Source organism: Boleophthalmus pectinirostris, unplaced genomic scaffold, assembly GCF_026225935.1.
Source record: "Boleophthalmus pectinirostris isolate CB_2022bp ecotype Guang Dong unplaced genomic scaffold, ASM2622593v1 HiC_scaffold_2, whole genome shotgun sequence".
NCBI lineage: Eukaryota > Metazoa > Chordata > Actinopteri > Gobiiformes > Gobiidae > Boleophthalmus > Boleophthalmus pectinirostris.
The window spans coordinates 17,084,606-17,103,085 of NW_026571152.1; the positions used below are offsets into that span (position 1 = coordinate 17,084,606).

Below are 18,480 nucleotides of genomic sequence, written 5' to 3' on the forward strand. Positions count from 1 at the left end.
TCATATGACCGAAATTAAACTTTCGTGAATAGCTTTAGAACGATCTTGAGTTGTATCAGAACAAGAAAAAGAATAACCACTACCAACGGATTATACAGATATAAGGCAACATGGTCATGTAAAAAGGTTCTATGATTTAATGTTCAAAATCACATTCAGTAGTCTTTGTTTTTTTATTATTGTAGTGGTATTGGAATTGCTTTGAGTATTGATGCCGTTCCTTGTCGAAATCGTGTTTGAAACGTTGAAACGACAACACTAATATAAACCAATCAAAACAGAGTAGCTATACCAGACAACAAAAAAGGACAGTGTTGCTTTGTTTTTCAATTTTATTTTAATACATAATTTTCTTTGTTAGCCCTGGGCAATTTCACCGATTTGAATCATAATAACAAATTTCCGCAATTATGAAAACAGGATAATTGGCACACAGCAATTAGAGTGCCATTTCTGATGCAGTGCAGCACAGCTAGAATCAGATAGCTTTTGTGGCATGTGACAACCTTTTGTTTAGATCATACCTCACAGCACAGAATAGTCTCCAGACAGATATTGACCAAAAAATTAACGCTTTATTGAAATATTTTTGAAATTCATCAGAAATGTGCTATAATATGTCTTGTTTGAGGTTCAAACTGTAAACAGAAAGAATGCACTGTGACGTATAGAACTGCAAGATTAATCACAGTTTGAATAAACGCATTAACAAAACCACAAAGAGTGCAATTTTTTATCATAATTTCTTCCACAAACAACAAACTATCCTGTTTTATTCTGCATAAAAACAGCTAACCCTCTAGTTTATGTCTGCACAAACATGAATCAAACAAATGTGATTCTTGCATTAGTTTGTCAGTTCATATTTCAGTCTTTTTGTCAAATCTTGTGGACATGTTGGGAATGTGAACCTTAAACAGAATCCTATTGTTAGAAGATGAATTGCAAATCTAATTGCAAGACTTGTCAGATTAATAGCAATACACTGCAAGTATTTACTGTTGCAGCTTTTGTACATCATGATTCCGTATATTTAAAACTATTTAAAGTAATATTTTCTTCTATGCAATATATCACAGTTTGGCTTCAGGCATATGAAATCCATTGCTTGATAAAATTTGAATCAAACAGTATGCATTCATGTAGCTAACATAAGTGAGTACATTCTAACAAGTATTTATTTATTTATTTATTCATAGGAGCTGTACTTGATTTTTAAAGAGGACTAGTTCAGTATACAGTTTGCAGTGGTCTTAAGTTATTCCTCACTTACCTTATGCATTCCGAATATCCTAATTATTCACCATGATGAGTTTATGAGCTCTTTTCACATCTCTCAGAGGCCAGAACAAAGTTTCAGCATTTTGATAACGCTAACAACAACTAGCATGCTAACCACGTACTTCCTGATTCTCTGACAATAAAACGCTTTGTAAAAAGTTGCAAATAGTCTGCAGCGGACTTATTTTTACCTCAAGGGCTGCTTATACAATATTTTTCTGTACTGGGGAAAGACATATTTTGCTCAACTACATGGGAAAAATTGGGTACTTTGCTATTCACCCTTTTACTTCTCTACTTCCTCTACGTTTGGTTTATGAAGCATGACATTCCTTACCATAACACCACAGGCCTATAAAGATGGCTGCTAACCACAAACTACTGCTCAGGGACTAAACAGATGCTAATCCCTCAAAAATATACTCCATAATGTAGCATATACCACACATCTAGAAAACACTGCCATCCTAACCCTCTTTTGGACATATATGTAGGTAGACAGATAGCAGAGAGGTTGCCAGGTCTGCTAAATGAGCTGCAAAGGAGAATTGGTTTACTTAAGCACTTGCACCTCCCTATAATTCTCACACGGTCAATTATGGGTGCTGCTGAAGAGGCACGCGCTAATAGTCTACTTGGGTAATGCTGCCTAAGCTGGTTGAGATCTGACATAAATTATAGGCAAAAAAAAAACACATTTAAAGGGTTGAAATAGGCAAATCACCAAAGCTGCTATGCTATTGGGAATAACTGCAGATAACCTGAAACAAATGTGTACGTGAAGTCTTATTCTGACTAAAAGCTGCTAGCCCTGTAGTTTGAAAGTCTACAAACATGGTCTGAAAGATATCAAATTCCTGCACTAGTTTAGCAGTTCATATTTCAGTCAGCTCCTGAACTTAAAATATGCAATTTGAATGAACTTGATATTTTAAAAAAAGTTTTCTATCTGACTATGAAGTCAGCAGCGTTCCCTTGCTTATTTATGCTAATGTTGTGTAATTCTAGTTTTCAGTTATAATAAAATCAAAACATTACATACTTGTGAAGCTGGCAAAATAAAAAAAACAGGACTAAATCAGAGCTAATTTTGAACTTTCGAAAATCATTAAAGGAATCTGCTTTATTTAACATATTCTATTCAAAATACATGCAAATGCATTTTTGTCAGATGGAGAACCTTGACATTATTGCGGTATATTGAGTTTGTTGTGATATCAATAATTACAATATCAATATTTTTGTAATATATTGTGCGGCCCTGTTATAAGCGTATACTTTTTCCATACTTTTTCACTTCACAACCATCACAGTTGTATAACATTGTATATTTTTACTACTGATTGTATTTTCTTTTTCATAACCTGACTTGTTGAAAATCCTCCTCTTCTCTATCCCTCTTCTCTTCTTAACTACAGCTCCTCTGTGTTCATTATAGCCTGTGCATGTGCATTGTGGACCAGTGTGTTTGCTGCTGTGATAATAAAGGACCACTGCTGTTTGTGTCTCATCTCAACCAAAACATGCATTAGCTCTGATACCATAACGACAGGCTGCAGAGGGGGCTAAATGTGTAGCTTTAAGAGAGGCTTCAAACGCTGCTTGGAGAATCCTGTAGTTATGCAGAGACACAACAGTAGTTATGCTTGATGCCTGGGTCATTTTAGGAATAGATATTATGCATGCATTTTTGCCAATCTGTTTTTAACTTAAAGGGTCCATATTACACCATTTTCTGGTCTCTGTCGCTGTGTTGTTTCCTCTTCAAAAATACCTGGAGTGGTATTTTGTTTCATTCACACCAATTTAACATACAAACCCTGCATGATTAGGCTTAGTTCTGAGTTTTGTCAAACTGAAAACACTCTTGTGATGTTATATGGTAATACAGTACGTTCTCCACTTAGTTTTTAATCTCCATACACCTTCACTAGAATCATTTAGATGATAACAAGAACAACACATAATTCCAGGTATGTTTTTGAGGAGGTAACAACATCCTAACATGGCTTAAATCTCACGAGAGTCAATTTTGTATAATATAGGACCTTAAGCACAAACAACTCCCCTCCTTTCAAAATTAGGTCTTGCAAAAGTACCTAATATTAGACACTGTATTATTGTGTATGGGTGCAGGGAGGTGCCTGCTTTCAGTCATGAGGTCTAGTTGAAATTGCGTGGTCTTATTGCACAGAAGTCAGGCAGTGTCTGTATTGTCATATCCCTCACATGTGCTCCGGGGCAGGCTGAGAGTGCAGGTTGAAGATGATCCCATTCCAAGTAAATAGGCCAGTACAGCTGATATGGACACCAGATTATATGTCACTGTATTGTTACTGTTGAGACTCAGCTAGAATTCACTCACTGAGCTGCAGAGACTGCACTAGCACTGATTAATGACTGGCTGCAGGTACTCGGGCAAACTTTATTGATCAGCAGGGGAAATTTCTTGGACACAATAGCTCACACATCACATTATATTACAATAACACAGAGTAAAACTATAGTTTTAACAAATGGTAATAAACTTCTAAATAAATAGCAATAAAAAAATAGCAAGAGATAGCAAGAGATTGGTATCAATAATACATAAATTATATAAATGCATGTACAGTAAGTAAAAAACAAATATCGTATTATAAATACAGTATATCACAGATAATATATGACTTAATTTTAAGTCATATTGTTGATCAAATAATAAAGGATTTACATCATAGGGACCAGATTTTTGTCTCCATATTGGATGCAGGTTCCCATGTTGTGAGTGTATGTAGATTTTAATCCCCATAGTGTGACACATATCTGCCCACTTTCACTATTCTATGCCTAAACACACAGGCACGCACACACACACACACACACACACCCTAAACACACACACACACACACTCACACACACACACACACTAGTTGTACATGAATGGTAAAGCACCGACTAGCACTGATACACATATATATTATACATGCAGCACTTTAACCTACATGTTCTGCAGAGCATCTCTCTCTCTCTCTCTCTCTCTCTCTCTCTCTCTCTCTCTCTCTCTCTCTCTCTCTCTCTCTCTCTCTCTCTCTCTCTCTCTCTCTCTCTCTCTCTCTCTCTCTCTCCCCTCCTCCTCCTGTGTCTCAGATCTAGGTCAGTGGAGATGTGAGTGCACGTGAGCCAGCAGTGCGTCCACATGACATCACCGGGCTCCTCTCTTTAAATAGCCTGGAGTAGCTTTAGCTGTGGCTGTGATCAAGTCCGAGTGTAGTGAGGAGATAGTGGTATGACCTCAGGGGAGAGCGCAGCGTGTGTGTGTGTGTGTGTGAAGGCTAAAATGACAAAAATCTCTGCATTACTGCAAAGAAAATGTACACACAATAAACATTAAATATATTGTTCCATCTATTCATATATGACAAGTCAGTAAAGTAATTAACAGGCTTAGTTAAAATGACTACTGTAGGTCTAAGATGGCTTAACTTCCTGTAGGCATGGTTTGCCTGACAGACCTGGCAGGTCACACAGACTGACCCTGCCTCCTGTCGCCCAGTGGTCTCTGAAGGAGGGTGTGCTAGGTGTGTGTGTCCTGCCACTTGGCAGTAGGACATGCAGGAGTTAATGGAAAAATAATAATTTATGCAGAAAAAAGGAAGAGGAAACAGTGTATTTATATAAAGACATATCAAACTAGTGAATCATTAATTTAATCTGCCTTCTTACATATAAATACCACCTACCCATATAAATCCTTATGATCTAAAAAGCATTAGTCAACGAATACAACATTTTAATCGACAAAGAGACCATCGACCAATTAATCGGCTAAACGACTAAACGATTACAGCCCTGGTGGTGCGTGTTTGAGTGTTGGTGGTGTCCAGAGGATCCAGTGGTGCAGACTGGCAGCCTCGCTTTCATCAGTGTGTCCCAGGGCAACTTTGTTCACAGATGTAGATTACCACGACTGAGTTTGGATTATGTCTACAGTGTAGTGCTTTGAGAGGCTTTGCCAAATCTGTAAAGCACATTACTGTTATGGACACTTTCACTGATGGAACCAACTCTACCCCGCCTTCATTCACTCACACAGAACATTACTCGGGTTGGTGGGTCAAAGCAGGACTGCTGCCTCGTGATTATTAGATAATCAACAACTGTGACAAATGTGCATCCCTAATAATTGACATCGTCCCACTCTCAACACTTCCATTTGCTGTGGCATTAAAACAGGACTAACTATACAAACTGAGTTATTCAACATGTATTTCTCATCATCTTATTTCACATCCAGAGATCTGGTGTGTAATATAGTGTCCCTTTAAGTGGCGGGCTGCCCTGTTGTTGTGTCCGCCCAGAGTCACATGAGGCTGTGGCAGAGACACACCCAGCACAGGGCAGACCTCAGGGTGGAGCCCAAACCAGCTCCATAATTCAGGGGAGCAGAGCAGCAGGCAGCCCCTCCTCTCCTGGACCCGGTCTGTACACAGACTCTGGAGGTCCTCATCTACACAGATGATGATTCTTGTATTGAAAATAGATACACATTAGAGCAGGTATCAATGCTAAAAAGTCACATTTGTACAACAAAAAAACTTTCCTGAATCCTGAATTTCCTTAATCTTGTATTTTTGTGATATATGTACTATACTTCTGACTTTTTGTACTTTATCATTATTCCATTTGGTAATAATTGAACAAGAGTTACTGTGGCCAAGTAATTTCCTTTGTGGATTAATTCAATTTGTCTAATTGTCTAATTTCATAATGAACTGAAAATCCTGTTCATTTATCATTTTGGGATCTTATAAAAGAAAACTGAGCTGAATGAGGCTGCGAGTGTATGCTACTGTTGTGTTTTGGGGCAAGGCTCTTGGTTCCAACTGGCATCTGGTTCTTTTTGGCAACTGTGTATTTTGGAAATAATAGTCTAAAATAAAATAACATATTTTCTCTTTTTCATTTTACTTTTCCAAAACTTTAAAATATTTGCAGAAATCCAACCAAGATTTAGTGTAATAGTGCATTCACATTTGGTCAGAGGCTACATCACATTCTGGACTAAAGTGGGACTGAACCAAGACCAAATCAAGCCAGACCAGGACAAGTGTGAACTCGGGATTCACAATTTTGGGGGGCATGAAAAATCTAAATGTTTAAAAAGTAGGGTTCTGTTGAGAGTTTACATTGTGTACAAAAACAGCATTAAGTTTTAAGAAATGACTGAAATCTGAACTGATAAACTAATACTGATACTGACTAATACTGACAAAGCATCTGTAAAAAAGACAGGATATTTTGTTCTTTGCAGAGGGCATTCTGTTGTCTAAGTAACTGCAGCCAACTCAAATTGCAATTTTGTTTCGATTGCCTTATCTTGTGCTGTTCTAACTCATGTTCTCATGATACTAAATTTCAATCTCAATTTTAGACAATAAGGAACAGCCTTGATACCAATTCTGATACCATGATGATGAATAACACTCTTGATTTAGACAATAGAATGTGATTTTCAACATTACATAATAGTACTTTTTTTTAATATGATTTATATGTTCTTCTATGTTCTATCTGTGTAATCCCTCAGTTCCATTGTGGTCTGTCAGTGTATACTAGTCTTAATGGTCTTATACTTGTTCTTATACCATTCTAGATCATTCTGAAGCTTAGTATTACCTGTTTAAATGAGTATTTAGTTTCAATACTAGTTTGAGTACAGGTTTGTATCTGATTTCCAATACTTTTGAAAACCCTAGTCCTAACTCACCTTAAGTAAACATTAGGGATGTAACAATAATCAAAATATTGTGAAATTGTATCGTCAAAGTTCTCACAATAATCGTGGACCCTCACAATATATTGAATTACAAATCTCTTTGCTTAAATTAAGAATTATGGTGCAGCAATAGCTAAAAAAGACAGAGGGAACTATATAGACCATGATCCTTTGCTCCATTTCAGTGTAGACTACAAGAAGAAATAACAGTTCTAAGCACTTTTAAGTCTTAGTTCTTTGGATTAAGTCTTGTCAAGGTATTTGAAGCGGAAAAAGTAGCATATTAACAGTTTTGTTAGCCTACACAAAATATCGCAATAAATATCATACTGTGAGATCTATATCATGAAAATATTGTACCGAGAGTTTTGGATATTGTTACATCCCTACTCTTGAGTCTCCCCACCACATCGTGAGCTTTCCCATGATATCGCAATAAATATTGTACCGTGAGGTTCATACCATGACAGTATTGTATCGTGAGACTTGGATATTGTTATACCCCTAGTAAACATGTGACTAGCAACCATCAAAATCAACATTTGACCTTTTGACCTGTTAGCTACATCTTTTTTGCTGCTTGTACTGCCTGTTCTTTAGTGTATTGGTTCAGCCTGGAGCCATGACACTGCAGTCAAGGTGTGGGTCAGAGAGACTGCGGGAGGGGAGGAAGGGAGGAGGAAGCGGCTGGGGAGAGGGAAAGCCACACCTGCACCGTCAGCAACTTCCACTCTCACTCCATCCATCTCTCTCTATACCCTGTTTTCACTATAGCGAATGCTTAGTCACCGCATTCAAATCGATACCCGGCTAACACATTCTCATAGCGCCTGATGTGTCTCAAGTGTGAAAGAGTGATAAAAACCTTCACCTCTTCTTATTCTCTCTCTCTTACAGCCCAAGCTCATGGCCAAGGACTTGCTGGACCTGGTGGCATCGCATTTCAACCTCAAAGAGAAGGAGTACTTTGGCATCGCATATGTAGATGAGACGTAAGTTAGCTAAGAATTATCATTAAACAACACCATTAAACCACATTGGCGGTTTTCAGATTACATCACATTCTATAGGCCAATACTATTTAATGGGCCCATGTTACACTGTCATCTGATCAATGTTATAATGTTGTTTCCTCATCACAAACATACCTGGTTGTGTTTTCTTTCATTCACACGTTTTACACACAAATGCTGCATATTTAGGCTGAGTTCTTCTCTCAGATGGAATAAACTTGTATATTGTGATGTCAAATGGTATTACAGGAACTGCTCCACTGTGTTTTTAAATTTCATACACCTTCACGAGAATCATTTGGATAATTTCAACACTGGAATTTCCAATCTTGACTAAACTAAGGGTAAAAGGCAGGTGTTAACTTGAAAACTACAGCTTCATGACATCACAAGGTGGAAGAGAGCATTTTGAGCTTTGAAGATGTAAACAGACTAATAATAAACGGTTACTGAAATATGTGGGAGTGAAACAAAACACAACTTAAGGTATGTTTTCAGGAGGTAACACACATAATATGGATACATATGGGTCACAGCTAAAATGAATATTGTTATGTTGCTGATTTGTATTCTAATATATGAAGTTGTAGTATATCGTCATTAGTAGAAGTAATCAAGTTCAACATTGTGAACTTTTGGACATACTTTTGGACATTCTTCATGAAAGTCAATCAATAGGGAAAACTGACTCTTGCTCCCCATTTGAGAGTATGACATCACCACATTGTGCAATCTGGCTAGGCTTAATAACAAAATAATACGACATGAGATTTAACAGTTAGCAGTCAAGAAAAAGAGGAAGAAGCTAGACACTGGAAGAACATGCAACTCAACATACAAAGGTCTCAGGCATCCTGGAGAATTGAACCGGGGACGTTCTTGAGTGCTAGTTACACAGGCATCTGAACCTATTGTGCTTTTCATGGACTGAAGAAGTGTAAAAGAAGTTTTTGGGGGTTTTTTTTGCAAGAAGCTGTTTTTCAAAAAAAAAAACATAAGTCCATGGAAGCAAAGACTCTACATTGCAATCTTGTTCATTTTGTTGCCAGAGAAAACAGCACTGCGCGAGTGTAAATTAAACCACTAGTTTTTACTAGGGAATGAGTTTAATAATAATAACACAGGATGGTTGACAAAATAAACACATTAATACTGAAGGTAATTCTGAAACTAATTTTAAAAAGATTGATACTAAGGTTATTGCATAACAAAACTGGACCTGTCTTAAATGGTTTTAGTATTGCTCTTCATTAGAGCTACTGTAAAATATATATATATAAAATAGACGCACAAAGCAATTTTTTCATTATTGTGGTGTCAGCATCAGCAGAGTCTTTTTTTTTGTTTTAGAATTAAATATCATGACAACACTAATACTGTTCCAATAAACCCACCACTGTTCCAGAGTGCTGTGCTCCACGGGGCCGTTTTGATGCTAAGCTAACACGACAGAGGCAGAAATAGACCAGTGCAGTTCAGCCGGTTCACTGCTGCTCTGACCATGGCTCCATTCTCTCTCAGGACAAGGCTGGTCAGCACAATACTCTATTTCACTCTGTAATGTTATGTTGTATTGGCCAAACACTGTCAATCCCAAATCACCTTAAAGAACTGTGCAAATGCAGAGAACAAGTTGTGAATGGTAAAACGTCTCCAAAATGGTGCCTATTCTAGGATTTCAACATATGGCAGTGGTACTACAAACGAATTGTTTGTCTGAACCTTTTAACATATATTTTGATATATTTTAACTACTGTAGGGAAAGGAACTGTATGGCTTTGCTTTTGAGCTGCCAGTGCCTTAACCTGCAGACAGACGACACTAGGGATGGTACAAGATCTCGTGCCAAAGGATCTCGTGAGACAAAATTGCCACAAGATTGAGCACACATGAGAAAAATTATCTTGTGAGATTTTGTGTTAACAGTTAAAGTGTTAAAGTGTTTACATTTGGATTGGACAAAGAAGTGTTATTTATTGGTAAGTTACATCTTTTATAGTTCCTAAAGAAGTACTATGGAAACAAAAATATGACATCAAAGAAAAAAAAGTGTGAGGCCAAAATTGGAAACTGAATTGTGAAATGTATATATTAGGACTTATGTTAAAATCTGGTCTTGTCTAGTTCTTGTAGACTCGTCTTGTGGAAATTGTGTCTCTTCCCATCCCTAGAGAACACATACAAGTTCTTCTCATTCCAGTGTATGTACTGTATATGGAGAGACCGTGCTCATGTGAAAGCTCAGAACCTCCAGAATTCACTCACTGATCTGCAGAGGCTAGACTAGCACTGACTAATAGTGCTGGGGTTTAGGTAGTGACCATTCAGATCATAGAGAGCATTTTTAGGTTTAAACCAACTGCATTTCAGCATTGAAACTGGCAACCCAAATGAAAGACTCATCTTAAGCTCATTCTGCTTTCTAATTGGATAATTGTTCTGAGAAAAAACACCAAATTATAACATAAACAACTTGGCTATCATGTCCAAGGTTTTTGTAATTAAGAATAAATCAGCATTACAATTGTTACCAGTAAAAGTTGATGTTTATCACATATCTTGGAAACCCAGGAGAAAAATCTTGCTTACTTTCCTTTAGTGTTTTGTAAATTCACTTTACAGTAAACAAACTATGCGGTCAAATCTACACATACTAGTAGTTTGCTCTGAACATTACACCATCTTGTGTTTTGAAATGCAAACATGACGTTCAAATGAGCTTTGTTGTGCATGGCGTTGTAGATAAACAAAGCCTGAACAGAGGGCTCGAGTGGAATGGTTTAGATTAGCTCATGCAAACCTACATTTACATACAGGGAAAAATTACCTGGTACCAAAGACCTGCTCTGTCCTCCTGTGTCTTGCTGGTTGGTACTTGCTGACCTGTGTGGACAGTGGGACAGGGCGAGTGGGGACAGAACCCGTGCTCCCAATCAAACTATGGATTAATCTCATCTATTTTTGCAACCAGCAAGCCCAATACCACACTACTGTATATACAAACTTCATGGATTTCAGTTTCATGTTATATGGTGCCATTTTAAAGATGGTTGACAAGGGTTGCACTATTGGAAAAATATATCTAATTATGAATTTTCTGACAAGCGTGATAAAATTTCCAATTTATTTTTTAATAATAGGATTTGGTTCAAAGTTCACATTTTAAATGTGTCCGGGAGACTTGACAAAAGGACTGAAATATGGACATAGACATAAGGGGACAGTAGGACAGACAGAAGGACATATTTGGACATGTTGAGCTGCTCAGGGGAGCATGCAAAGAGACCAGAGAGACCATCTGTCCCCATGCAAGTGTTATGTCAGAGAGAAGAGGAGAGAGAGGAACTACACCCAAAATAATGGTTAATACAATTTAAAGTAATTATTTTAACTTTTCAGTATTGCTTTACATTTTTTTCCCATAGTCATATAATACTGACTGGCAGACACAGTTAGCTAATTACAACATACGACACACATATAAGCTTGAGGTTAATTCATTTCCCAGATTTTGTTTTTCTGTCCTAGTCTGTGCTATTGCTGGGTTTGAGATTTACAGTGCTACTGGGCTATTACAGTGAGTTATTGGGTCTAGTCACTAATAGAAATGAATCTTAGTGGTGTCAATAGGAAATTGCTCCCCATCTAGGATCCTGACGCCATCTCATCTGAAAACCGCCAATGTACATTATTAAAATTAATCCAAAATATTTTGCAATATATGGGAGAGGAGCTCATTCCCCAACAGGCTCTTACAGTTCCCCTCAAACAGTGACAGATACAGGACAACATTCATACAAGACTCCATATAGCTGTACAACAACTCACCCTTTATGTAACAGATAATACTCCCTACTAGAGCCCGACCGATATGGATTTTGCTGTGGCCGATATGAAACCGATATAATGGCAGTTGGCGCTGCCGATAGCCGATATAATCGCCGATATATTTAGTGATGTAAAAATTCACTGTAAATGTTGAATTGTTTAAAAAACTTAGGTTTGGCTCTGGTGGATTTTAAACTGGGTTTATTTAGGTAACATTTATTGTTATTCTGCCTCTTTACATCATATTTACAGACAGTAGGTTGGCTTAATGGCATTTTTGCATCACATTCTAGACACTCTTTTTAGAGAACCGGCTCTTTTGGCTCGGCTCACTAAAAGCTGCTGGTTCTTTTGGCTCCCAAGTGGCTCTTCAGATTGTTTTGTTGCAAGCAGGACTAAAGCACGTCTAAAGCAGGACTGAATCAGGACTGAACTAGGTCTAAACCAGGACTGAAAAAGGACTAAACCGGGACTTATTTATTTTATGCTAAACTACAGTCAAATATGCTCGTTTTTGGGTTTTTTTTATCCTATGTACACGCAAATTTCTCAAAGTTTCGTTTTTAGCCGCTGCCGCTGTCAAACCACGAATCTGCACGCGGCGTGAAGAGAAAAAAGTGAGAGAAAGAGAAAACACGGCTCCCAATAAGGATCAGGCTCCCGTCGTTCGCTTCAAAGAGCCGGTTCTAAGAGTCATTTCGTTCGCGACGGACCCATAACTAGTAAAGAAAGTAGCGCTATTAGCCTTTAGCCGTAAATACGTGCGCGCCGCGGTAATTAATTATATGCGCAAATGTCATAATTCACACGTCTATTCACAGCTCATTTACATATCAGTGCAGGTCCAGTAGCAAATATACGGCCAATATAGTCACTTTAGAACAGACCAATAGAAAACAGTCCTGTTTATGTGCGGGAGCTACAGCAGCTAACCCATAACAAATGACAAAAACTAGCTTCAGAGTCGACATATTTCCAACACTCACCGCTCATACAGGCTCCTCCTCACATCACAAATCTGCACTAATAAATGTCCTTTTAATCCAGACTCAAACCGATTGTCCGTAAAAAGAATATAATCTCAGTGTTTGGATCTGTGTCTGCAGGTGTAAACAAACACACGTGAGTGACGCGACTCTGTGGTGTGTTCAGGGACAGTACGGACACACACAGACAAATGACTCCGTAGATAAATACTGATGTGGAGCCACATATTAGGACATTTATCTGTCTGTAAATTGGATTAAATGAACAGAATGTAGAGAGTCTAAGCTTTATAACGAGGTATAACATGCCCACGTGATATATCGGCCCCTATCAGCAAGCATATCGGCCGATAGCCGATATGCCTAAAGTTGCCCATATCAGCCGATAATATCGGCCAACCGATATATCGGTCGGGCTCTACTCCCTAGAACTGTACAGCAACTCACTCTTATGTCCCTTATGTAACAGATAATACTCCCTACAGAACAATGCTTATGTCCTGTCAATCATTATATAATTTTTGCACTGTCTTCTTATGACCTCTTGTATATAGCTGAGATTTTATATTACTTATTTTTCTATTTTATTTCATATTCATTTATATAATTATGCCTTATTTGACACCTGTCTTTTGCTATCTTTTTTGCTACTTATTTAGAATTTAATTTTACCATTCATATTTTTACTCTTTGTTATTATATTATATTGTGATGTGTGACCTACTGTGTCCAAATAATTCTATATCCTTACAAAAGGTTTTTGAAGGATAAGGCCATAATTTTTATGCTACTGTCAGTTTTCTTTCTAATTTGTGTATGTAACAAATGTGATTTCTCCTACGTGTTTTTCAGGACTCACTTCAGCTGGCTGCAGTTGGATCGGCGGGTTTTAGAACACGAGTTCCCTAAGAAGTCGGGTCCTATCGTCCTGTACTTCTGTGTCAGGTCAGTCCCCTCAGTCACTTCAAGTTAATATGTGTATCACTTGTTTTGCTTATTTCATTTGTATTTATTTAGCCACCACTAAAAGAGTTTAAGTGTTTTTATCATTGAAAGTTTCGGTCTGTACATAAGAAAACAAAGTACAGTTACATCAGAAGACCTAACGAACCTAATCGGAAGTTTAGTGTACAATTTTACATAGCTATTTTTACACATCATAATCCAACAACCTCTCAACCAATTTTATGTTTATGTTTTATGTTATGTTTTTCTCAACTGTCTACAGGACAATATTGAAATTGTTGTAGTGCATGTATGCAAAATTAGAATATTAGAAGAAGAAACTATTAGGTGACATTTCTGCACATTTGAGGTTAATTTTACAATCCATTCACTTTTTATAACCCTAAGATATTCTCAGGCACTTTTTTAGCACATTTTAATTGTAATATGATAATTTTTTTTTTGATTTTTACCATCTTAAATTGTGAAAAACAGAACTAGTCCATTTTAAATAATTTGCAGTGTTCCAAAGTTATTGCTTACACCTTGGAACATTCTAATTACTCACCGTAACGAGCTTTTCACAAATTTTAGACACCAGAGCGGAGTTTTGCCATCACGTAGTATTCTAATAATGCATTTCCTGATCCTCGGATAATAAAGCACTTTATAATTAGATCCAAGCAGTAATACTCAGCTGACTTATTTTTACTTTGAGAGCAGCTAGTACAATATATCTCTACTGGGACAATTTTTTTTTTAAATACACGAAAAAAAATTGGGTACAGGGCATTTAAGTAAATATAGTCCTGACTTCAAACCATCATTTTCTGTTGCCAAATGCTTTTCTTAAAGGAGGACTCTATCATAACTTGTCCATATTGAAGCAAATTAGAAACAGCAGCAGTCTCATTTTGTGCTTGTCATTCTAATTCTGAACTATTTAATATACTTTGTGTGACCCGGAGGACAATAAAACACATGGTTCTATTATTACATTTGTCCAAACCAAATTTCTCTGCCTTTCTCTCTGATAGGCTTATAAAACAGGCTTTGTACCCTCTCTTTTGTATGATTTTTACAAAAGAAAGTCATTATAAAAATCTCCTGACTCATGCAGCGCTTTCTATTGTAAGCTATGGGAGGTAGATTATGCACTGGCTGGTATACTGTACAACGGAAGCTATGGAAAGTGACGTACATAAGCTAAACTTGTACTTTGGGAGTAGTAGTAGTAGGACTTTGACATTTACTACACAATAAGGCTAAATATGTCAGGTTGTGTTTTTACTGATTGCAGATAGTCATTGTGAGCCATATTTAGGGACAATAGAATCATAGAGTACAGTTTGGGTATGATGTGTTCAAGGGGAAGTGTATTTTTGGAACATGATTTTAGTGGATAAAAATTCAAATTGTGTATTAGCAAAGCAGACAGAATATACTGTATAACAGTATATTGCAAAAAAGTGTAGTTTGAGGCCAAGATTTTTAATATGATAAAAAAATGACTTGATTTTTTATAATACCTAATAATATATATATATTTTTATAATAGCTATTTATTATAGATTCTTAAACCACCATATGTACATTTTCATGCTAAAAATAGGCTTATTATATACTTTTTTTTTTTTTTTCATCCTGACTGTGAACATCCTTGCATCTTCACAAACGTAACTCTTATTTGACCTGAGGGGGGCCTACTTGTTCCTGCTTGTTTCCATCTAAATGTTGTTCCTTTGGCTGTAATATTCCACAGTATGGCATAAAATGTATTTATCTTCATGGAGAATGTTCTGAAGTAACAGAACAAGGTTTTAACTTTCTATTTCCATGGAATCATACAGATAACATGCCACTTCCAGAAAGTTACATACTATATACTATTACTTTAATGTACAGTGGAAAATGTATTACTTTTATCACTACATAAGATTCTCTGAAGCACTTACCGATATCTTTGTCTATGCCTATAATATATTTATCATAGATGTGTAATGGTAAAAATAACAGTCATAGCAATATTTGTACTAAATAGGCTACGAAGCTCTTGGGACAATGTTAGACAGTACCTTACTATAGTCCACAGTCCCTTGTTTGCTAAAACTAAACCACTGCATATGTCCTTGTTTGTAGATCTCAAACCGTTTTGCTCACAGACCCTCCATTCCAGCCATGTTCTTGTGTGTAGCAGGTCAAGTTGAGGGTTCAAAGCCAGTATTTACATAGATTAATAGGTGTTTGGGGTGGCGTAGGTGGCGGAGATGTGATCAGGTGAACTCTGACCCCATTTGGACGGCTCCTTTTCTCCTCTGCGGTCCAATCTCTCATCTCGATCTCTCCAAATGTCAGCACCCCCGTCACCCTTCCTTCACTCCGCAACTCTGATCTGAAAACCACCAAAAAGAACAAAGCATAAAGGACACATTCTGAATATATTAGCAACATCTGCATATGAATTTTATTAAGGTTGAAATATAACTTTCAGTCAAATCAGAAATGAAATTTGAATGGTCATAGGTAATACAATGGGGTCGTATTCTGTGGAAAAGCTGCTAATTGTATAGTTTAGTTATAGATTATATAGTTTTATAGTTATAGTTCAGACGTCTACAGACGTGTGCCGAAATATATGGGATTATTGTATTAGTTTAGGTAGCAGTTCATATTTCAGTCCTCTCTGAATTTTAATTAAATTTGATTTGCAAATAGAGATGGGTTATGTTGACAAAATGGAATAACCCAATATTTTTTTAATTTGAATTTTTGCAATCTATGACATGTTGAATTGAGACTGAAAAGTAAATGGATTTTAAAATTAAACATATGTACAGAAATGTGTTTATTTTTTATTTTATTTTATTTATTTATTTGCTTTTTATAGTTTTCTGTGTACACTGTGATTTAAACCTAGATTGAAACGATAAAATCAACTCCAACATTGGTCAATTTCATATTTTCACTGTCAAAATCCAAGCGACCTGTTTATCAACTTGGCATTTTTCCAGCAGTCGTTCTACTTACCTTTGTCATGTGTACAGGTTTAAACTGCTATTGGAGCACTGGCCATGAGGTTCTCCTTTTCTGTGTAATGAAAAGCTCAGAGCGTGTATTGACAACACCTCTCCCCTGTCTGCAGCTCGATGCCTAACACGATTTAAACCCTCTGTATTGATCCCCTTACGATCGCACCCACTCAATACCAGCACACAATCATACAGCCGCCAATACGCATCATGCGCACGTGCTCAGTGGGGCCAAGGCAGGGCGAGTATTCAGCTCTGAAGGGGTTAATGTGGGAATACATGATTAATAAGAGAGGGGTGGTTAGTGATTTTTTTTTTTTTTTTTTAATATAAGGATTCATTTGGTGCTCAGATATAACAAGTCTAATTGAACTTAATGTAATATATTAAAAAAGACCTATGCTTGTGTCCACTATAGAGTTATAATCTATGACACCCATGGATTGATTATATGTTATAATTTGGGCATTTTAATATTGTAGTATTCATCTAAAACAGCTTAATTAAAAGAAACAAGTTTGCTGACTTCAGGGTTAGAAACTGTAGTGCTAGTGGGAGCTGATGTTGCTGTAAACATCATCACAACAAAGAGTCACACAGTTCTCACCCCTCCTATGGTAGCTGGAAATCTATTAACTAGTAGGATTTTTTTTATTTGTGTTAAAATTACACAACTCTGCCAAATCCCACTCATTAACAAAATAAAATTGGAGAACAAAGTAAGTATACCGCAGCGAGTGTGTACTACTGGCGGTGAAAACGGGTTGATCTGGGCAATGACTTGAAAAGAGGAGTATAAAGATTACTCAAACATGCATGAATCACTCTAAATACAACTTGGTTAAAAGAAAAAAAAAATATTTTGCAGAATACTGATAAATGTGTGGCCAGTTATATGTTTTTCCACAAAACCTAGAACCTGATTAAACTTACTAATATGTACAAATTATATTCATGTTTTTCTTACACAGCAAATGCTTAGACAGAATGGGTGATGAGTGATGAAAATCTAGCACCGTTGCCATAGCAAATAGCAATTCAAAACAAAATGTTGTATCTTTTTAATGGGCAAAAGTCCTCAAGATATCACTTATGAACAGGAAACTTAAACCAATGAAAAATGGTACAGTCTACAGTGCTGTAGTACTCCATAGGCTCCAGTGTGTGAAGTTTCTGATGCAGGCTTCCATTCACCAGAGGACACACTACAATGAGGAGCTTCCCTTTAGCTCTCTGTGTATTCACACGGCTAAATTTAGACTCTTATTATGTTAGCTGTGCCAGAAGTGGGTTACTGGGCTGCCTCCTCTCTCTCCTCCTCATCCTCTATTCCCTCTCCTCTTGTTTTGTAACTCTCTTTCCCCCTCTCTTTCTCTCTATTTTTCTTTTCACCTCTTCTCTCTTTCTTTCTATGTATCCTTTCCTTCTCTCACCCCTTTCTCTCTTTCCCCTCTTCCCCTATTTCTTTTCCCTCTTTTCTCTCTATCTCATTATATCTCTCTCTTTCTCTCTGTCTCTTCTCTTATCTCTCCTCTCCCTCCTTTTACTCTGTCTCCTCTCTTACCCCTTCTCCATGTTTTCTCTCTCTTTCTTCTATCGCCTACCTCTTCTATCTTTTTCTCTCCTCTTTTTCATTTC

General features: G+C 37.0%; 1 protein-coding gene across 2 annotated transcripts in view; it reads left to right on the forward strand.

The window, feature by feature from the left end:
* frmd4a (FERM domain containing 4A) overlaps positions 1-18,480 on the forward strand; it is a 105,753-nt gene that overhangs the window by 56,415 nt on the left and 30,858 nt on the right. For both annotated transcript variants that reach the window (XM_055155663.1, XM_055155664.1), the window contains exons 3-4: positions 7,938-8,032; positions 13,721-13,813. In XM_055155663.1, the coding sequence (XP_055011638.1) occupies positions 7,938-8,032; positions 13,721-13,813 (188 nt within the window). The remainder of the gene's footprint in view (positions 1-7,937; positions 8,033-13,720; positions 13,814-18,480) is intronic.